The sequence below is a fragment of the Stomoxys calcitrans genome, chromosome 4 (genome assembly GCF_963082655.1).
Source record: "Stomoxys calcitrans chromosome 4, idStoCalc2.1, whole genome shotgun sequence".
Taxonomy (NCBI): Eukaryota; Metazoa; Arthropoda; class Insecta; order Diptera; family Muscidae; genus Stomoxys; species Stomoxys calcitrans.
In genome coordinates, this window is record NC_081555.1 from 50,026,500 (window position 1) to 50,049,616 (window position 23,117).

The following is a 23,117-nucleotide window of genomic DNA, read 5'->3' on the forward strand; positions in this document are numbered from 1 at the left end:
CATATAGAGCAACGCGCCGTTTCTCCTCTCTCCTTTTTCGGAAGAAAAGGTGAGAGGAGAAACGTCTATTCCGCAGAAAGAGACAAAGAAGGAAATCTGATAACTGACACAGACAACATGCTGAGGATATGGAAAGAACATTTTACCCAACTGCTCGTGTCCGACGTTGGCGGCGAAGAGGATACCGCAGAACCAATCCCTGATGATGGTATAAAATGTTAACCTCCTAGTCAGAATGAGGTCCATGTAGCAGTGACCCGACTAAAGAACAACAAGACAGCAGGAGCCGACGGGTTACCCGCTAAACTATTTAAGACCGGAGGCGACACGCTGATAAGGCATATGCATCAGCTTATCTGCGCAATCTGGCTAGAAGAACGCATACCCGATGATTGGAACCTCAGAATACTATGCCCCGTACATAAGAAAGGAGACAAGACGGAATGTGCCAACTACAGAGGAATAAGTCTCCTCCCCATCGCATACAAGATACTCTCAAGCGTATTGTGTGAAAAATTAAAACCTAAAGCCAATGAGATAATTGGGTCCTATCAATGTGGCTTTAGACCTGGTAAATCCACCCAAGACCAGATATTCACACTGCGTCAAATCCTGGAAAAGACCCGAGAAGGACAAATCAACACCTACCATCTCTTTGTTGACTTCAAAGCCGCCTTCGATACTCCTTTACGTTCAAAGGTATTTCAAGCCATTTTTGAGTTTGGTATCCCAGCAAAAATTAATAAGACTCTGCAGGATAACACTTGCTGATACGCGTTCCTCAGTAAGAATAGGAAAGAATCTCTCCGAACCATTTAATACCAAACGAGGTTTCAGACAAGGAGACAGCATATCGTGTGATCTCTTTAATATCCTGCTGGAGAAGATTATACGAGATGCAGATGTGAACAGATATGGCACACTAATCACAGGAGAACACATGCTACTCGCCTATGCCTACCACATCGATATCATAGGTCGGTCACCGGAAGTGGTAACTGCAGCCTTTGAAAGAATCGAAAGAGAGTCAGTGAAAATGGGTCTGGCAGTATTTGAAGATAAACACAGTGGCACACGCAAACCGGGAAGATCAAAAGCCCGATGGAAAGATCAACTTGTGGGAGACACCTCGAATCTTGGTGTCACAGATTTTAGAATGAGCGCAGAAGACCGAGGCGCTTGGAACGCTATTCTACGTTCGGCTAGTGGAACAAATTTTCTGTCATAGCCAATTAAAGTAAAAGTTAAGTAAGTATTGGTTTTTGTGTTCTCTAACCCCGAAATATAAAAGGCGACCCTGGTACTTCTATCCCACTGTGCGCCATCTCCACCTTGTATACGATGCTTACACAACAACAAACTGTAGGGGTCTCAATAAAATATCCAGCGTTTCTTTTGTTCAAATTCTTAGAAGAAAATGTAAAACTTTATTTTGGATTTATTGGAGAGGTTTTCTTAAAAAACTTATATCGAAAAAATTCTAAAATACATATGAAAACAAAAAATAAAAAACGACATAAGATTAGAGCATAAATGTATAATATTTACAAGAACCAAATTATATGTGGTGAAACTTCTCTGTCTGATATAAATCTAAAACTGTGTTTCCTCTATACTATATATGCATATATATGTACAAACAAAGATATTAAGGAAATGATTTTTTGTTTTTGTTTTTGTTTTTTTTTTTGCTTAATATTGTAACTAAAGAGGAGAGGAGGTAAAGTATAAAAATCCTTAAACGAAAAAAAAAACATATGCATGTGTACATACATATGGATAAGCTTCTTTTAGAAAGGCAAACGAGATTTTTAAAGTAAATTTCCGATTTTTTGGTATTTAAAAAATTCTTTTACTTTACATATATGTATACATACTAAACATATATATGTCTTAGGAGAGGCCACCAATTATTGATTATCAGTATATCATCATATCGTCTAATTTAAAAAAAATATATATTTCTTTATGTGTAAATAAACAACGTTGTTTTTGAAACTGGATTCGACCGAGAGAAAAAAGAAACAAAACATTTTTATTTGGGAAATCAATCATTTTAAAAAATATATTTTTACTGAGTATTTGGGAGTGAGAAAGTAAGTATGCACAAACTCAAGACAGAATAATGATTGTTTTTTTCATGAAAATTGATAAAACAAATAAGGGAACAACCTCGCAAGAGGCATGGAAACGTAAAAGAAAATGGAATAAATTAATTAAGGTCTCTAGGAATAAAGTAGGTAGAGGTGGGGTTCTTGGGTAGGTGGCATTATAAAGCCAATTCTTAATAATGAGGGTCTCCCATCTTAATCTCTACATAACATCGGGTGATGGGATTTCCAAAGGAAACAACTCTAGGCATTTAAAATTTCGTCATTCGCACCATAATTGCCAAATTATTGGCAATTCTCATGGATATATGTACTACGAAACAAATCTACACACTTATTATCATACTCTGTATCTCCTATGCTAATATTAAGATATAACAACAACTCAACGAGCACCTCCGCCGCTTGCTGTTGTACTAAATTTGGACCCGCCTGCCGTGGACGATGTCGAAATTGCATGGCTGTTGGTAGGTGAAGTTTTTAGTAGTATAATTTTTTGATTTGTCGCTGTTGATGAACTCAAATTATTGCCACTGTTGCTGAGATGTTGAGTTGTATTGCTTGGATTATTGCTTTGTAAATTAATTATACTGGCCGCTGTGAGTTTTCTCGATATTATATTTTGACCATTAAATTGTGTGGTTGTCGGTGCTGGTGTTATGGTCACCGTACTGGGAGCTATATTTATATTTTGCATAGCAGCCAATTGTGTTGAGGCTGCCAGCGATGACGCTGGCACAATGGTGGTTATTCCATTTTCATGTTGTATGGTATTGCTATTGTTATAGATTGCACGCATTTTTGCTTGAGCTGCCGCTGAACTCATCACAGATGAAGAATGCGACAGGGATGTAGATGTTAGGGGTAAGGCACCTATGCCGCCCCCATTTCCAGTTGATATTTGGGCAATTTTAACGGCCGTTGTTGTGGGATGGTTTGTGGCTAATATGCGTGCCTGCAAAAGTAAAAGAGAAAATTAAATACAAATGCCAAGTGTCTAGGCCAATAAAAATTTTACATAGTATATGTACATTAAAAACATTTTACTTAAGTAAATAACGTATACCCCCTTATTTCGGTTGGCGATGGCCAACCGAAATGGTATTATGGTTGTCGAAGGCGAAAATTCGTTTACATTTTTGGCATCACATAAGTCGAATCCGATTGTCAAATTTAACGAAAACGTTCAATAAATAAGTTAATTGCATTCTAAACTACATCGCAGTAGATTGTCAAAAGAGCATGCAACCTTTTTTTATTTACCGCAATATTTTTCTACAATCAAACTGTCGAAGGCGAATAAGTTACAGAATAGGAAATGGAATGTTTTATTCGCCTGTCGATTTTCGCCTTCGACAACGGTAATAAGGTTTGACTTTTAGAATAATATTCCATGAATAAGCAATAGAAGTGACTGCGCTACTACCTAGGTCTATAACTAACCTAAGCCATGTAGAATTTAAATTAGAAATTTAATTCCAAACTACAAATGTTACGTTTATTAGCATAACAATCCCCTCATGATTTAATTTTTGCATTCGTGATACTCATTTTACATTCGAGATGTGCATTCCTAACCGATTTATTAGTTGCTTCCAATAGGAATTTTCGAGTTTTGACTAAAAGCTCAATTTTTCATTAATTTTTTGGAGGTGTCAGTACCTTATTATTCCATTATGCAAATGGTGCATAGGTTGGCATGCCCGCCTAACGTTTCAGCGTTGGTTATCCCTCACCAAATGCTGGCAACATTTGTAAGTATTTCAGGCATGTACAACTTCTCAACAAAGTTGGTCCCCTTATCATTGAGCTTAAATTTAAATCGGGCGGCACCCAATTGACAATGTGAGAAGTAAGTTTCCCTCCAATTTGTTCTATAATGGGATGTTTGGGAACACCTAAACACATTGAAAGTGTTGCCCTTTGTTTGTTTGTCTGTTTCGTATAGACTCTCAAACACGGTTGAACCGATTTTCATGAAATTTTCACAGATGATAGAGTTTGGCCCCCGGTAGAAATAGGGTATGCGAAGGAATATACCATCTCTGTCAGATCCCATCCCATCTCCGTCAGAGATGGATGCACCGATAAAAGCTAAATTTGTTATGCCCCCTTATGCAAATTTGTCCAAGAATATTCCATTACGGAACAGAGCAAACTTCTAACATATCAATGAGTGATATGCTCAATGATAAGGCACCTCCTTTTTATACCCGTGCGACACCTCTTTGGGGAGAAGTTTTAACAAGGCATAGTACCCCACCACTAGCATTAGGCATGGGATAACTATGAGCACCCCACAGGCAAGAACTTTGAGCTCGGTTCTGTGTGGTATTCATCGTTGTTGTTGTTATTGTAGCAAGGGCTGCCGCCTCAGTGCACTGATGAAGAACTCCATCGTCTCAATCCGGTACGTACAACCGGCTGCCATGGGATTGGGTATTCATCGTTGTCAAGAGAAGCTCACCTGCGAGATACAGGCCGGATAGTGAGGATAGTGGAATGCTTCGTATACGAAGTAGCTGCAATTGCAAGCGCTGACAATCAGCGATATAGAACGGAGAGTCGCAGTGAGAGGCCGGGCGGCGCCGGCTCTTGCATAAATACGGAGTGCCTATGATGCTCGATATGACAATGCGAGTTATGGGCGCCTTTAAATAACTAATGGTCATCATGTTCCCGTAGCGGTCAGTCCTTTGGACCGGAACGAGGCTGCTCACCTATAGGAGCTTGATGGGGATCGATACCTCCACATATAGACATGTGGCTACAACGACAAGCATTGGGAGGGGATAACCACCACTGATATTTCTTATGTTCTCGTCAGGATTCGAACCCAGGCGTTTAGCGTCATAGCCAACCTGCCAGCCTCCCAGCTACGGTATGCCTCCTAATGGTAACCCAAAAACACAAAATTTATATAAAATTTTGGGGTCAAATAACACGGGGGGGCGGACGCCACACCCCAAAAACCACCCAAATAACACGGGGGGACGGACGCCGCACCCCAAAAACCACCCAAATGGACATGTATACCAATTGCGAATATGTGGGCATCAAATCAAACGTATTTGAAAAGAGAAGTAGTGAACAAATCTGATATAAAAAGTGAGTGCAAGGTGTCTCGGAGGCCTCCCCACACTCAAAAGAACCCAACAAGTCGTATTCACTGATGTAGCAATATAGGTAAGGTATTTGAAAGTAGAGTACAAATCTGATATAAACATTTTGTTCCCCAAAAACCCCCAAAACGCACATGTACATCCAAAGACACAAAATGGTCATCAAATGAAAGTTCTTTTTCTGTTAAAAATGTTTGGGACAAAGAGTCTGGAGACCGCCAGCCACCTAAAAACCCCCAAATTAAACACGTATACCGATTGCGACAATGTGGGACTAAGATCAAAGGTCTCTGACAGTAGAATACGAATCTGATATTTATATTAGAAACCTAGTATGACTGAAATAAAAGTTCTTTGACAGTATAGTAACATACAACAGCGGTTTTATTATTTGGAACCAAACGTCTGTAGGTCCGACCCCAAACTATACTGTACTCAAATGAAAGTTCTATGGGAATAGAGTACGAATCGCAAAACGTAAGAAACAAAGGGCGACCGGGACAAATGTAAACAATAATAAAACTATCAAATGGACATGTAGGCCTTTTGGAACAAACTAGGACTGCAATGAAAGGTCTTTGGTAGTAGAGTGCGATTTTCACCCTCCAATTTGTATTGTGAATCTGTGAAAATGTTGTATTCAATATGGTAGTTTTGTGATATGATTTTGAAAGTAGATATGAAATGGGCTCAAAGCCCTAAATATCTTGTTAATTTAAAAAACTTTTCAGGGTGTAGCATAGCGCACCGAACCAACTAATTTTCTTCTTCTTTGCAAAAGTTATCTATGGTAAGGCAAACAATAAAAAGTAGGACCAAGCAACAGAAAGAGTGGCACCACCAGTTATTCACAACAAAAAAAGTGTTATAGACAACAACCAAATCTACCATTTGACGAAGGGCTTGATTGAGAAAGAAAATCTTGGATTTCATGAGGCCTCTGACAAGTAAAGGAAGGTAGTTAGTAAATTTGACTTTGTGTTATGGATGGCAACCAAATCTATTAATCAAAGATCAATTATATAAAGATAAATAATTTGAAGTTTGCATCAAGACTGATTGGTGGCGTTCGTGAATATAGATTGATGAGTGATATCTAAGAACATGCCGCAAGCATAATTCTGCCCGCAATGGCATCTTGATTGCATCGTTTGCATTTTTAAAATACCCATTATTTCATTTCCCGTGAAGGAGACTATGGCATAATGCACGTATGTAGGGTATCGGCAATCTTAGTTCCCAATAATCGCTTTCTTTCCTTTTTTAAATTTTTTCAGCAGAGCTGCTTGCTTTGAAGATAAATAACGACATCAGCGGTATCGAGTGTGTGGCACCGGCTCTAGCTTAAATACTGAGTGCCTATGATGCTCGATACAACAAGGCGAGTTATTGGCGCGTTTAAATAACCAATGATCATCATGTTCTCCCGTCGATCGGTCGACCGGTATAGACCATAACGAGCTTGCACGGCTTTAAGAGCTTGACGAGGATCGCAAACTCCATTTGCAAATGTGGCTACAAGTAGTTTGTGTTTTCATTTCTGGCGGCCTAAACAGAGCACACGATGTGTTTTATTTTCTATTCTAAGCTATATTCAAAAACACTTTTCTACTGATGGGACATAGAAGTGGCAAACTTTGTATTACTTTGCCTAGTAAATAAAACTGTTCGAATGTGCAATAAAATCAACGCTTTATCTAAAATGGTTAATGGGCATTAAATAACAAAAAAAAAATTATAAAAAATAATTTTGGAGTTTTTTACAAAATTTTGCTCTGCTCAAATTAGTTGAAATTTTCGCAGAAAATTGTCTTACACCTACACAGATTAGTTGTGTGCAAAATATTTACTTACATTTGACGATACTGGAACTGGTGAAATGGGTGGTATTGAACTGTATTTGCGATTTTGTAAAATTTTGGCCGCCACTTCATTGCCGGTTAAAACCAAATTTTGTGGTTGTCCCTGAATTTGAACACCACTAGCCAAAAACATTGTTTGTACGCCATGGCGACTGAGCAACTTCTTTTCGCAGTCTTCCTGCTAATAAGCCATACATCAAGAAGATTAATATATAAATAAATATTTTATAAAGCTTTCTTTCTTACCAATGGACTCGCGGACTTGCGATCTAAGAGCATATTTTCATCAAAGCCTGAATCAGACGAATTATCACTGAATTTGGTCGACGATGTTGATGATGTTGGTGATGCTGCCGAGAGGGACGCTGTGGTTAGTGTTGGTTGCGCCACGGAGTTGTATGACGACAAAGTGTGATATGGAGTTGCAGTTGTTGCAGGGGTTACATTCAAACTCTGAATGTTGGCCATTGTTGGTGGTTTTGCAGCGATTAGAGATTTATCGATAGTTTTTATTATTGGTTTCATATCATTCAAGTCACTTGTCTTTAAACGAACAGCTGTGTTGAATTTATCCAGCGAATGTTTAACAATTTTACCAGTATCTGCCTTAATTTTATGCAAAAAGCCCGACTTGTTTTGTGGCGGCATTGTTGCGGCGGTATGGGGAGGCGATATGGTAGTAACCTTGGCTAGGGAATGTTTAGGCATTTGTGGCATGGATGTAAATAATGGCGATGGTGATGCTGATGTGGGCATGGATGCCGCCACTGTGGACACCGAAATGCTCAGGGCAGTTGCCACCGAGGACGTTATGGAGCTGCCATTTGATGAGGCTGTTGATGTGTTGGCATGTTCATTGCGTCGTTGAAAAATGTTTGTTGTACTTTGAAGATTTGGATACTGTTGTGCAAGAGTATGATGCTGCTGCTGTTGCTGCTCTGCAGCCGAATGATGATGGTTATTGTAATCAGACTCAGTCTTAGTATTACTAACACTATTATTAGAAGAATAATAATTTGATGTTGCTGTTGATGTTGATGTTGTGACCATGTCACCTTGAGGAAAACTTTCCGATTGTCTTTTAAAGAATAAATGGTGTTTCTTAAGCACTGGTGTTGATTTGGTAATAGTTAAGGCCGTAGGTGGCGGCGTTGACATGGGGACATTGGTAACTGCAGATACGCAGGGTGAGGATGCACTGTGCATCATTGATGATGTTTGCGCAGAAGGTTGTAGTTGCACCACGACTGGTATACTGTGGAGCAGGGGCTTCGGCGTGGCTGCATTCGCTGACATATTTTCCTTGGCATCATTGCCAGTTGACTCTTCCGCCGCTCTTGGGCATTTTAGGGAAATGTGTTTATCGCATGGTTTATAATTCGCCACATCCAATAATATGGCACCGCTTAATGTAGGACATTCGTAAAACAAACCACAACATGACTTTTTTTCCCTCCACTCCTCATCATCGTAGAATTGCACTGACTCCTCATGCGAAGTTAAGCGTCGATTTTTTCGGGGTTTCAATAATTTTCGCCTCTTGCTGCCCAATTTCAACACTCTTTTGCGAGCCTCTGCAGCTGCTTGAGCCCTAAAAGCAGAAGCTCGTGTTTGTGTTTGAAAATGCACCACTGTTCCCAAACTCGACGAACCATTTATACGAGAATCTTCATAGTCACTATCTAGCGAATCTGGTGTTGTAGGCAGAGAATTTAAATTTACACCATTTCCAGTGTGCGACCAACCGTTGTTTGATGATTTACGTTTGGCCGATGACGAAGATGTTGACGAATTAGAGGATAGCGATGATGTGGAAGAAGATTCCTTAATTTTTTTCGACTTTTTAAATATTTTGGAGAATTTTTCTGGTAAAAACGACATGGGGTGACCATTGGCAATAATGTTGGGACTGCTGCATGCGCTCGTATTACTTATACAAGACGAAGACGATGGCGGGCAGGTCGTTGCACTGTTGGACGTTGAATGCGAGCGAGAACTTGTGCGTTCGCCTTTGTATTTTGTTTGGATTTTACTACTGCCCGGACCAGCGCGAGCATCAACGACCTACAGAATTATGGACCATTAGAATTACACATATGACAAACTAATGCAAATGGTTTGCGAAGTACTTACATGGCTCCAGTTCCGTTTGCTGCCCACTGGTAAACGCTTATAACGTTTTACCAGCAACACACAGGCGTTGCAAATTTCGCCTTGCCTGGGATATTTGAGATCAAAACATTGCATTGTATCGCGTTCATATTTTCTAGAATCAGTAAAACGTGAACTACTCGATTTGGCACGACATATGCAGCATCCTTCCGCCGAACGATAGGTTCGTGGTTTATGGAAATTAAACATTTTGATATCTTATTTTTGTCTCAAAAGCGTTTGAATTATTCAGATTTCTGTCGATAATTTAAATAGGGCACTAAAGGCCTTGGTATTCTCTATCGTTGTACACAATACTGATTCCTTAGAGTGCTCCTCCGCAATTCTTTTACAAAGATGTAAAACAGGTTGGTTTCATGGATCAGCAGTGCACATCTTTCTGGTTAGACTGAAATGATAAAAACAAAACAAACTTTGACAACGCTATCTCTATTACTGTAATCATCGATTGAAGCTAATAGAAAAATATATTTTGTACAGGTTAGGGGAAAGTTCATAATAAAGAGTTGTATTTACATATTCAACAAAACGAAATGAATATACAATACAACAAAACCCAAATAGCAAAACTCTCTTGTGACTAAATGCTCCACATATTTACACCTTATCTCATATCTTTCCTTAGCATTACAACAATTCTCTCTCCCTCTCTCTCTCAAACACACACACACAAACTAGTTTTCCTTTCTCCTGCGCAATATCTTTTAAATTGCAGTTCATTACACGCAACAACAGAAACTGCATACTTGCAGCAAAAAAGAAACACACGGAAAACAAGGAAATCCGCTTCAACAGTACATACGCAAAACAAACGAATTACAAAAATAAACCGAGTGCGACAGAAACACGAATTACGAACTCAAAATAAACACGATGATAAAATACACACAACAATAGATGTACGAATGTCAAACGATAGCAAGTGGAAAAAAACAAGAAAAGCAAAACAGAGGCAACCAATTCTCTATACAACGAAAAAAGAGAACCAATCTTAAGGTATTGCACTGGATGGACACTCGGATTACAAAGGCAACGGAAACAGAAGGAATGTCAAACTATAACTAAAATAAAATTGAAGAAAATTGAATTCACACTCAGCAAAAACCATAGAGTGATTGAAAAAGTCAAAACCATTTGTTTTCCAAATAATCTATATCAGATCTTCAAGATATATGAATTTGTAGTCTCGACAAAAAAATACAAACATATATTCATCAAACAAGAAATTTGGGGGCACCAGAAAACAAGTCAATGTATCAGAATACATTTTCTTAGCATTTTAGTCGTAATATGTATGTATATACATGCATAAATCAAGGGATACAAATCCAACCATTTAATAATAATTCTTTGTGTACACTTCCAACCAATTAGTGAAACTAAAACAATTCGCAGCAACGAGTCGAGTACCTTGATCGGCATCTGGCAACTCTTTTTTTTTTTTAGGTATAGCGATTTTTTTCCATTTGACATTTCTTATTCTGCCGGGATCTTGCTGTTACCACTACATAGCCAATATCATCAGTTGTTGCGTGTGAAGACAAAACCGCGCATTCATATGCTTCTGTGATTGCATATGTACATTGTATGTATGGAATATGCCAGCACGATGTAGTATTTGTATTATTGTGTGAAGAGAGGAGGCGCGCACATTGTTATGATGAAAATACCAACTACAACAAAAATTGAGCGAGTATATATACATACGTATCAAAATGTTAATTTACGTGGAGTGTACATACTAAATGACACACACTGGATGTATTTTTTTTCCTACGTACATCTTTTTCCCCATAGCTGGCTTTGGGAGGTTTTTTGTACGCGCCGTTGTAAAGTTTACGTTTTGTGTACACTTTTTGCTATGCTTTTGTTCTTTTTTCACTTTGATTTTCTGGCACAAAACATGACTGACCGACCGTGTCGCCTTTTTGAAATAAAAAAATAAACGCACACAACAACAAAGAGAACATTAAAATAAGAAATATGTCATGTATTTTCTGTATTATGCTCGCGTACAACTGCATCATTTTTTGTTGTAATCTTTCTTGAAGTGCTTATAGGGAAAGTCTGTGGTGCAAGACAAGAAGAGCATATGTAAAAGAAAACTGCATATATACACATTATTAATATAGTATATAATAATTGATTTATGCAAAAAAAAAACTCAGTTATATACATCAAATTTTTGCAGACATTTAAGACACTGAACTGAGAAATGTTGTTAACAATCACTAATTCTTAGTTTTATTTTGTGGTTATGAATGTTGCCCCATTTATTAAAACGTTTAAAACATACCTTTCACTTTGCTGAGTAGTTAATGTATTTTAAGTATATATATATATATATATATTTATTATTTACTCGATATTACACAAATATTCGTTTTTCTTTATTCATTGATTTGATTAATAACAAGAAAAATATATTTTTTTATTCTTTTTTCACTGATTTTTTAATTTCACAAAACCAAGAAAATATCGAAAAAAAATCTTCCGTCTGTCACGTCTCAACTCGAGAGGCACAAAGAAAAACTGATGGTTGTTTCGCTTTAAGTTTCATGTACTACGTCCAGTTGTCGCTGTTTCTTCATTCCCTTTTGATTTGTTTTTTTTTTTTTGAGTTTTTCAAGCCTGCCCCTCTATGGTTGTTGTCGGCGCGATAAAGACAACATACCAAAGAGGGTAAGATAATCAAGAGAGAGTTTCTGCTTTGTCTTCCCCGTACCGTAAAATAACTCGCGTTAAAGACACAACATTTTTATTGTATTCCAATTGGATTCACATTGAGGGTTGCAACATTTTCGGGTTATTCTGTTTTGATTCGGGCATTCGTTCGAACATTTTTTCGTATTTTGCTTTGTTTCTTTGCAACCGAAAGTTGCAATAAAGGAAAAACGAAATATCGTGAGCAATTCAAATATGTTGTGTCTTAAAATTTTGTCACTCGTCATCACGTATTGCCCTCTAACGCCAGCTCTTATCTTTCTTACCCTCTTTGCAACATACAACCCCCAATAAAAGAAATCTATACACAGCGCGATTTAATGCTCTCTGTCTCTCTCTCTTTGTCACACATACTCATGGTAAACAACGAAAATAGAGTACACACAAAATATAAAGAATGAGAGAGAATGGGGAAAACAAAATGCATAAAATGTTATGCCGCCACACACACGGGAATGTAAGTAGATTGCCACCAGATTCGAAAAGTTGTTTTTGTTGTCGGGGTAACGTTCAATATTAAGATCATAAGTTATTTTCACAGTGAAAACCAACATAAACACTGGTCTTAACAATTATTTTAAGTAAATCGGGATTTTTGCTTAAAAGTGTTTATTTCACAAAAAAAGGAATCGTGAAAAATTATTGGTTTTTCACTATGAAACACGTATGATATTGATACGTACTTGCCTATAGGGGAAAAATTGTTTTCATCTTTATGTGGGTACTATGTTTGATTATGACCACAATTAAATTTCTAAAGCGTTACAATTAATGATGAAGACATATCCTTCTAAATAAAATCAGTATATTTTTGTTTTGCTCCCCAAGTTATTACCCAAATAAAGTAATCGTGAAAAACATTTTCGCTGTGAAACACAAACTTAATACCTTCAGGCAGCACCCGGTGTCAACATCCCCTGCAATCATTTCCATTCAATAAGTAATGTCAAAAGCGACCAAGTTAATTCGAAACAATTTCAACTAACAGACATTGGTTGCCAGAGTTAACCGAATTGATAAATCATTATAACTGCAGCAGAATACGTGCATACATAAATTCGCTATAAATTTTACAGGACCGAAAAAATTGTCTATAAAATTACTACTGGATATAAATTAATTTAAATGCATTCCGTTTTTAACCTTCAAATTAGTTAATAAGGTTAAATTTAAAATCGTTCAAGATATTCTAGATTATCACAGCGAAATCTAAAATGTTTCTTGATCCAAAATTGTTGTCCCTATGTACCTACATATTAAAAAAATGGTATTACAAATTTAGTAATGTCCTTTCAATGGCTAGTTTTTCTCACACTCTTTGAGTTTTTAAGCGTTTCTTATCACTTTTATAAACGAAAATAGCAAAAGAGAACACAAAAAATAAATGCGAAAAAATAAGCGTAAAAGGTACGCAAAAAACGTAAATAGAATAAAGAAAAGTTGAAATGCGACGGAGAATTGAATTCATATCAGAATTTTAGACGAATTAACTCGCTCTCTCTCTCTCTCTTACTCTCTCTCTGTGCGTGGAGAAGAAAACGAAAATATTGCTCCCTGTATGAAAGCAAAACAAAATTGATAACAAGAAGAGAAAAACAAAAAGATATAAACCAGCTGTTCTCGCCGCCCTGGGGAATGGAAAATGGAAATAGGAACAAAGAAGTAAAGAAATACAAAATATAAAGATGGACTACGAAGACATTCATATTTTCTGTTAAACCAACAAACCACTAAAATAAGAGCGTAAATACTTTTAGGCATTGACACAATAGAAAACAAACATCACCCAGCCACTTTGTGGAACACACCAAGCCTACGTGATTATAGTCATCAGTTTTATATAGTCAAAAAAAGAGATGAGAAACTGGTCAACCAACATACACTATTATAAATACATATGTGTGTATATCTAGCTGTGGAATATGTAATCCATTCGAACAAGAGTTTCAGTTTCTCTGCATTTGACACTGTGCATGTATACAGAGTTTGTACGTATATGTATGTATGTATATGTAGTATTCGTATATTAGTGTGATGCATATAAATAGATGAACTCAGGAGAGAATCAATTTCTTTTGTTTATTTTTGTTGTTGTAATTGGGGTTGTAACTTGTAACCAGGTTTGGCTAATAGCGACAAAATATAACGTGTGTGTGGTTAGTAGACGATTGCATTGTACCTATTCAGGTTATTCAGAATGGAGAAGCAAGTGTTAAATTAAAAACAATTAGCCACCAACACAACAAACATCAACATTGTTGCCAATATCAATCAATTAAATTTTAAATCATAATTCCGTCTTGCATTTCTTCTCCAATTTTTGTTTGTTCTAATTAACAAAAAATAAACAAATACACACCTATCTATGTATGCATAGGTATACTTTAATTTGAGAAAATATGAGAGAGAAATCTCTAGGCTTTCGAAGGCTAAATAACTACAGAAAATTAAACAGACGCTGATATATTCATCAGCAGCAAACAAACGAGCAGGCAGATTTGGAAAGTGCTCATGGATTAACGTAAAGTTTACGCGCGCAGTATTCTGTCCTAATATGCATTAAGTGCAATTTAAAATACCTACAGCGGTCAAAAAAAGTATTCATCATTAGCAAAATTGATAATAAATTCACTTATTTTGGGTAATTGAAGAAAATTTAAAGCAAACAAATAATGCAGTTTTATGCAATAGTTTATTTTTCGTAATATGTTTTAAAATAAATTCAAAAAATAAATTTAATTAGCGCAAAAAATGCAATTTTATATAATAACATCAAAAACAGAACAAAAAAAGTATTCATCATTGATGTGCTATCATCAAAGTCAAATTCAAATATTATTTGGGAATCCCCCTTTTCTGTTTTATTTAGTAAAGGAGGCTTTGCCCTTGACAGCAAATATTTCATTTCATTGAAAATATAGTTTTTGTCAAAATGGGTCGTAAGCAAAACGAGGTTTCTGATGAGGTAAAAGTTTTGATAATAAAACACCACAGGAATGGTTTAACTCAAAAAACTATCAGTGAAATATTAAATAGACCACGATCTACTATACAATCCATCATCAGAAAGTGGACAGAAACGAAAACTGTTGACTTTCAGTTGGAGATGTGCGTTGGCTCGTGCGGCAAGTTCAGAAAACTCCGAAGACAAATGCGACCATTCTTCGTAAAAACACTATGGAATATTTAGGGAAGGAAGTTACTACACAAACAATTCGAAATACACTCAAAAGGCATAGTTACAGAGGAAGAACTGCACGTAAGAAGCCCTTTATAAATAAAATAAACCGAGTGAAAAGGCTAAACTTCGCAAAAATGTATGTAAAACAGCCCGAATCATTTTGGAAAACAGTCATTTTTGCAGACGAGAGCAAGTTTAATCTTTTTGGGTGCGATGGAAAGGTCATAGTGTACAGAAAACCAAATACAGAGCTTGAAGAACGAAATACAGTTGCTTCTGTAAAACATGGTGGAGGTGGTTTAATGGTTTGGGGGTGTATGGCGGCTTCAGGAGCGGGAAATCTTGAAATTATTAATGGAGTAATGGATCATAAGTATTACATTGACATTTTAAAGAGGAATTTAAAAGATAGTGCTGTAAAACTTGGGCTTGGTAATAACTTTCAATATTATCAAGATAATGACCCCAAACATTCTGCTTTAAATACCAAGATGTGGATGCTGTATAACTGCCCCAAAGTCATTAAAACTCCTCCTCAAAGTCCCGACTTGAACCCAATTGAACATCTTTGGGAACATCTCGAACGCAAATTGAGAACGCGCAATTTTTCGAGCAAGAGTCAAATGCAACAGGTGATAATGGAGGAATGGACTAATATAGACCAAAATATAACCGCTAAATTAGTCCAATCGATGTCAAACCGTTTAAAAGAAGTTATAAGACGCGGTGGTCGAATAACAAAGTATTAATTTTTTTAAATTATGTTATTTATTTTTTTGTTTTTTTGCAATGATGAATACTTTTTTTGTTTAATTTTTTGTGTTCAGCTGTAAAATGGCCCTTTTTGTTCCAATAAATACTATTTTTTTTCTTTAAAAACAATGAAATTGTGTACATATATATCACACAAGCACTACTGCATCATTAGTTTAATATGTTTTTATTCCAATTGTCTTTAGTAGACTTATTAAAAAAAAAACATTGAATGATGAATACTTTTTTTGACCGCTGTATCTATGTATGCATAGCTATACTTTAATTTGAGAAAATATGAGAGAGAAATCTCTAGGCTTTCGAAGGCTAAATAACTACAGAAAATTAAACAGACGCTGATATATTCATCAGCAGCAAACAAACGAGCAGGCAGATTTGGAAAGTGCTCATGGATTAACGTAAAGTTTACGCGCGCAGTATTCTGTCCTAACATGCATTAAGTGCAATTTAAAATACCTACATGTTGAGAATAACATGAGAGTAACGAACGAGAAAAAGTGATCTACAAATAATTTCAATTTATTTTTTCACAAAATTTTATTTAATTTAGTTGAAAAGACCGACTCTTACCGACAACGAATACTACCACCGACTTCGAATACTACCTACAAAATTTTGGGATAAATTAACTTTAGTCTTTTTTTTTGGGTCAAAGGCCCATGGACCCTCCTAGGGGTCATAAACTCCCCCTCAATGGAAAGTGCTGGTTCCTATGCAATACGGATATCAAACGAAAGGTATAAACGATTATATTACAAAACTGCCTAAAAATCTGACCTGGCATGGATCCAAAAGGTCTTAAGGTAGTGAACTCTTAACCAAGGCAATGTGGGTATGAAGTGAAAAAAAATATTTTATACTCCTTGATTATAGTATAGATCGGATTTGGGCATTACTATCATGTCTGCAAATTAAGGTCTTGAGCACATTAATCCCGCATTATTACCCGTTTTCGACGAATTTTTGAACTATGACCCCTTCTTGTTTGTGCAGAATACAGGTCGGGACAGGTTAATATATAACTTCCATATAAACTACTATGACGTTAAAAATTGGAACTTATCGGGTAATACATGTGTCTTTTATAGATTCTATGAGGAATGAGTTTTGATGTGGAATTGCAGATTTATTTCGCTGTATGAGAGGCTACCCATAAAAGCATGAATGTTGCACTGAATATGGTATTAAAATCGACTTAGATTTTAATGCCATGATAGGAACGCCCAATTCCTTTCGACCAACGGCCGAAAAATTCACCTTTCACGAGGAAACGGTCGTTAATGGATTTAGACTAAAATACTATTTAAGATGGAATTACCAGATGTCAATATCGTTTTATTTACAAAGCCAGATAGATCATGGTGTTAGACTTACGATCAGTCCTAGGAACGAACTTCTATTCGAATCTCTAATTTTATGGAGCGAAGGTTAAAGCCCGCCTAAGCGTACCGAGAAAGCAACAAATGGGCTGTCACTGTAAATTTCTTCAGCAGACTCAACATTTTCATCATGGATAAATACACGAACGGATAAGTCTGCAAATTATAAAAATTTACAACCAAAATTATAAGTCAGTGATAGCTACGTTAAGAGTGTTAATTATCTTCAGTGACGAAGAAAATTTTCGTCTTAATGGGTTCATCAGGAGAAAATCCCCATGCGCTTCACGAATCAACACTTCATCTGCAAAAATAACTGTTTTGTGCGGTTTGCATGCCGGCGGCGTCATTGGGCCATACGTCTTCGTCCGATGCCAATCGCCTGGGCGACATGTGGTTTCAACAAGACGTTGCCACAAGCAACAGAGCACACGTACCACTCGATTTATTGAAGAGTAGGTTTGATGTGCGTGCTATCTCAAGAAGTGGCCCAATCGATAGGCCGCTTCGTTCGTGGGATTTGAAGGTTCTAAACTATTTTGTTTGGGGCTAACTCAAGTCATTGGTTTATGGCAACAAGCCGACGACGTTGGAAGAGCACAGAGCCAACAATGAATGGGAAATAACGACCGTTTAGGTTGAAATGTATGCCCCAGTAATCCAAAATGGAGTCCAACGTATTGACAGATGTAAACGTGCCCGCGGTGGCCATATAAACGAAGTTGAGTTCCATTCATAAATGTTTTGATTGTACTTCAAACCAATAATAAAAATGCAAATTTGTCCATGAACAATCCATCAAGGAACAGAGGCAAACTTCTCACATAATACGATAATAAAACAACTTTCAAGCGCTTATTAGAAAACCCGATATTCGAGTATTTTACTATTTTAAACCATTTTCTATGATATACCAAATATATTTAATGGCTAATACAATAAAAATCATTTGGTGTTGTTTTTTAAGTATCGGGGTTTTTGGTGTGAAAAATAAAGGTAAATATGTGTCCGAAATTGAAAAAAAAAGCATTGGCAGATGGTAAAAAATTGTTAAAAATGTATTAAAATATCAGAAAGAGCACTACGATTGTAAATCGATTGAAAAAAAATCCTCAACCAAGAAAAACTTTAAGTACGGAGGATAGACACATGGTAATATATGCAAGTAAGGAAACATTCATAACATATTAGGAAATTCAAAATTGTATCCTAGAGGAACATCCAAAAGTCGTAAGCATAAAAACTATCCGCCAAAGATTAAATAAACACAATTTGTTGTTATTGTTGTTGTTTTAGCAGTGTGTTATACACTGAGGCGACAGCCCTTGCCGATGAAGAACTCCATCGGGTCAATCCGGTACGTACAACCGGCTACCATGGGATTGAACACAATTTATGAAGGCATGTAGCACAGCATAATCCTCTAATATCTTAAAAGAATATTGAGGCTAAAATTTGCTAAAATGTATGAAAATAAGCCAATTTCATTCTGGAAAAATGTCTTGTATGGAATATGTTTTTTTTTCGCGATAATGACTTGACGCCAATTCTTAGCATCTATCTAACAACAATAAAAAGCGTGCTAAGTTCGGCCGGCCGAATCTTATATACCCTCCACCATGGATCGCATTTGTCAAGTTCTTTGAATTACTTTTTCAAGTATATATTAGCTATATCAAGTTATTGACCGATATGGCCCGCAGTTGTAGTGCCGTACAAGCCTTAGAAAAATATCACCTCTAAAATTTCAGGCAAATTGAGTAATAATTGCGCCCTCAAGAGGCTCAGAAAGTTAAATTTGGAGACCGGTTAGCTATATCAGGTTATGAACCGATTTAAATCATATTTGGCACACTTGTTGGAAGTCTTACCAAATACAACTTATGCAAAATTTCAGCCAAATTGAATACGAATTGCGCAGTCAAGGACTCCAGAAGTCAAATCAGGAGATCGGTTAAATTATTTCAAGTTGTTGGAAGTCATACCAAAATGATATGTGCAAAATTTCAGCCAATTCGGATTAGAATTGTGCTCTCTAGAAGCTCAAGAAATCTTATCGGGAGATCAGTTTATATGACAGCTATATCAGGTTATGGAATGACTTAGACCATACTTGGCACAGTTGTTGGAAGTCATAGCAAAATTTCTACAAGCTCAAAAAGTCAAGACCCATGGACCAATTTGGCCCATTTGCAATCCCAACCGACTAACACTTATAAGCAGAATTAATGCAAAATTTCAAGCGCCTAGCTTTACTGCATCGAAAGTTAGCGTGCTTTCGACAGACAGACGAACGGATGGGATGTCGCATGAAATTCCGTACAATCACCAGCAAGTTGTAGGTCACTGTAAAAGGGTCTAAAAGATTGAAAGAAGTGATCGAAGGGAAGAAAAATCCAATATAATGTTAACAAAAAGTAAAAATTTTTGTTACATATTTATTGATGTGTAAATAACGGAATAACTATGAGTACCACACAGGCTGGAACTATGAGCTCCGACTTGTGTGGTGTCCAACGTTATCATGGGGAGCTTAGCTGAAAGCTACCGGGCGCGTCCACAGGTTGCGGATGGTGGAAAGCTCCGTTTTTATGCGGAGAAGCTGCAAATGCGGCGCGCGCACAGTCAGCGAATGTCGAGAGGAGAGTCTCAGTGAGGAATCAGGTGGCACTGGCTCTTAGTTAAATACTGAGTGCCAATGATACTCGAGATGACAAGGCGAGTTATTGGCGCCTTCAAGTAACCAATGGCCAATATCATCGTCTGTTTCCAGGTTAGGGGCGGTTTTGGGCGAGCGTCGGATCTTGGAGCAAGCGGTTCGCCACAACGAGGGATACATGTGCAATCCCACGAAACCCATGCGGTTTGGGCGCTGGGCCAGTAACCCGCCCCCGGAAAACTAAGCTCCACCAGAAAAGTTTTACTCCCAGAATTTAAAAAAAGTCATTGCTTTCGATAAAATTTGGAAGATGCATTGGCATTCAAAGGTTTTAGTGATTTTTCTCTCGACTCTCGACATTACTCGTGTATATCATAGAAATCGGTCCAGGTTCGGATATAACTCCCATATAGATATATATATCGTTCGATTTTCACTTCTAGAGCCACTTTATTTGCCAATCCTGTCAAAATTTTGAACAACGCATGCCTCGACGACTACTACAAGACGACGACTAAGAGATTGGTCGAAATATGTTCAGATTTAGATATATGTAGTCCCCATATATGTATATGTTCGTCACATAAGGTATTTACCCGGTAAATTGGGTTAATACCCGGGTATTTACCCATTTATACCCAAAAGCTGGGTATTTATAATTTTGCAAATACATTGGGTATAAAAACATTTTTCAAAAAATTGTTGATGGTTTTGTATTCTTTTATATAAAACGGATCTTATGATCTAATAAAATCGAATTTTAGTTATATATAGCCGCTATATAGACCGATCTCCAAACTTAAAGTCTTGGGGCAATAAATTGGTAATTTTTCATCCGATTTCGATGAAATTTGGCACAATGAGTTCTGATCTGTGAAGTGCGGTTCAGATCGGATTATATTTGGATATAGCTGCTCTTAGACCGACCACCCGATCTCCCGATATAGGGTATTGAAGCCCAAAAAAGGATTTTATTGGGTATTTACCCAATAAGTACCCAAGCGTTGGGTATTTACCCGGTAGAAACCCATCTCTAGGAATTTGCAATAATGATGTCATTTGCAACCCGTTTTTTACAATTTGTTATATTTTCTGGCTTTTTTGTGCTTTAGTACCTCTATGCTTACCTTAGAGATTTTTTAAAAAGATTATTTAAAAAATGCTCAATCCGAAATAAAAACAAGTTATAGTCCGATTCGGACCAAAAATGATTGTTGGAACATTGTAGAAGTCATTGTGTAATATTTCAGTTCATTCGGTTAAGAATTGCGCCTTGTAGGGGCTCAGAAGCAAAATCGGGAGATTGGTTAATATGGGATTTGTATAAAGCTATTGATCGATTCAGACTATATTAGACGCGTATTTTGAATTCTCATCCGTATTCTTTCGGATGAGAATTGCGCCCTCTAGAGGCTCAAGAAGTCAAGATATCAGATCGGTTTATATGGCAGCTATACCGGATTATGAACCGATTTGAATCATACATGGCACAGTTGGTGGAAGTGACACCAAAACATTACGAGCAAAATTTCATTCAAATCGGACGAGAATTGCGCCCTCTAGAGGCTCAAGAAATCGAGATCCCAGATCGGTTTATATGACAGCAATACCAGATTATGAACCGATTTGAATCATACTTAGCACAGTTGTTGGAAGTGACACCAAAACACTATGCGCAAATTGTCTGTCAAATCGGACGAGAATTGCACCCTCTAGAGGCTCAAGAAGCCAAGATCGGTTTATATGGCAGCTATATCGAAACATGGACCGATTTGGCCCATTTACAATCCCAACCGACCTAGATTAATAAAAAGTATTAATGCAAAATTTCTTTCTTTCAACAGACAGACGGACGGACAAGGCTAGATCGACTTAACATGACGTAACGATCAAGAATATACATACTTTATGGGGTCTCAGACGGATATATCGAGGTGTTACAAACAGAATGACGTAATTAGTATACCCCCATTCTATGGTGGAGGGTATAAAAAAAAAATAAACACCTTGGTAGTTTTCAATAAAACAAATCGTATGGGTGGAGTGTGCTAATTAGGTAACCAACACTATATGTGTGTATGCACATTACTTAAGGATCTATTACACGGTATGTCTTATGACAGGCCAAATCAAGCACGCACATGTTGAGATGCACATGTCGTGTGATACAAATGAAACTAACGCATGAAAATCAGTTTTCAAAATAGCTTGTAATTTTTTGGTTTAGGGCGTGCTCTATTCCTTCTGAAAAAAAAAATAAAGAAATCACTTGTTTTTGTTGTTCGTCGAATGAAAGCAACCCATAATAAAATTGCTTTCACAAATTTATAATTTAACCATCTTCCCACTATAATCATTTTTACGCATAAACAAATTTGATTTGCTCACATTTTTAGGTTATGTCATACGAAAATAACATACAGGCGTGATAGCAAAAATGATGAATCCTATGTAAATTGACAATTTCCACAAACATTTTAAATTACATTTGAATACAAAAAGTGACATATCGTAAGACAACTACATGCCATGTAATAACGCCTTTAGTGCATTGAATAAGGGGGCCTGCGGTATTGATCAGTTAAAGAAGAGCAAAAGGATACAAACACAAATTGTGGCTGACAACCTGCTTTTATATTAAAACACCAGAAAATAGTTTAACAACGCAACAGAACAACCGGTCCTTTTTCTATAATAAATAACACTCTCTACAACAAAACAATCAAGTGGGTGGTTGGTGAGACAAGGCAAGGGAGAAAGGGCATGCAGAATACCTGTTTGAGGGGCAAGTTGGCGTTTGGTTTCACCATTTAAGCACGAGCATAAGGCACGAGAATTGGAAATCACCACGGGAAAATTGGGAGAAAAAGAAGCAACCGAAATATACTTTCTTTTCGGGGTAAAATTGTTAAACCGAATATATCTCTATACCAAATTATACAAGTTTCTTATTTTTTTTTTTATTTTACTTTACGGATTGATGGGAGCATTTGAGTGTGTGCTTTGTTTTCAACGTCCAATGGACATACAATACACACATACTTCTACGTCACACCAAAGTTCACAGTTGGTAGCAAGTGGAAACACAATCTCTTTTCAATAATATATAAAAAACTGCCTAAAAATATTGCAG

General features: G+C 36.9%; 1 protein-coding gene and 1 long non-coding RNA gene across 4 annotated transcripts in view; one reads left to right on the forward strand and one right to left on the reverse strand.

Annotated features, from left to right (window-relative positions):
- Positions 1-1,452: 1,452 nt before the first annotated feature.
- The window catches only part of LOC106093244 (platelet binding protein GspB), a 28,261-nt gene continuing 6,596 nt past the window's right edge, over positions 1,453-23,117 (reverse strand). For 2 of the 3 annotated variants that reach the window (XM_013260271.2, XM_013260273.2), the window contains exons 2-5: positions 9,229-9,655; positions 7,342-9,159; positions 7,088-7,276; positions 1,453-3,066 (exon numbers count right to left, since the gene is read on the reverse strand). In XM_013260271.2, the coding sequence (XP_013115725.2) occupies positions 2,497-3,066; positions 7,088-7,276; positions 7,342-9,159; positions 9,229-9,456 (2,805 nt within the window). In that variant the 5' untranslated portion in view covers positions 9,457-9,655 and the 3' untranslated portion in view covers positions 1,453-2,496. Of the gene's footprint in view, positions 3,067-7,087; positions 7,277-7,341; positions 9,160-9,228; positions 9,656-11,563; positions 11,804-23,117 lie in introns of those variants that run through there. The other variant, XM_013260272.2, reaches the window with a different exon arrangement.
- On the forward strand, positions 14,157-22,454 carry LOC106093245 (uncharacterized). The gene is made up of 3 exons (XR_001222315.2): positions 14,157-16,344; positions 16,497-18,321; positions 22,381-22,454. It is a non-coding gene; the product is annotated as an uncharacterized LOC106093245 (long non-coding RNA).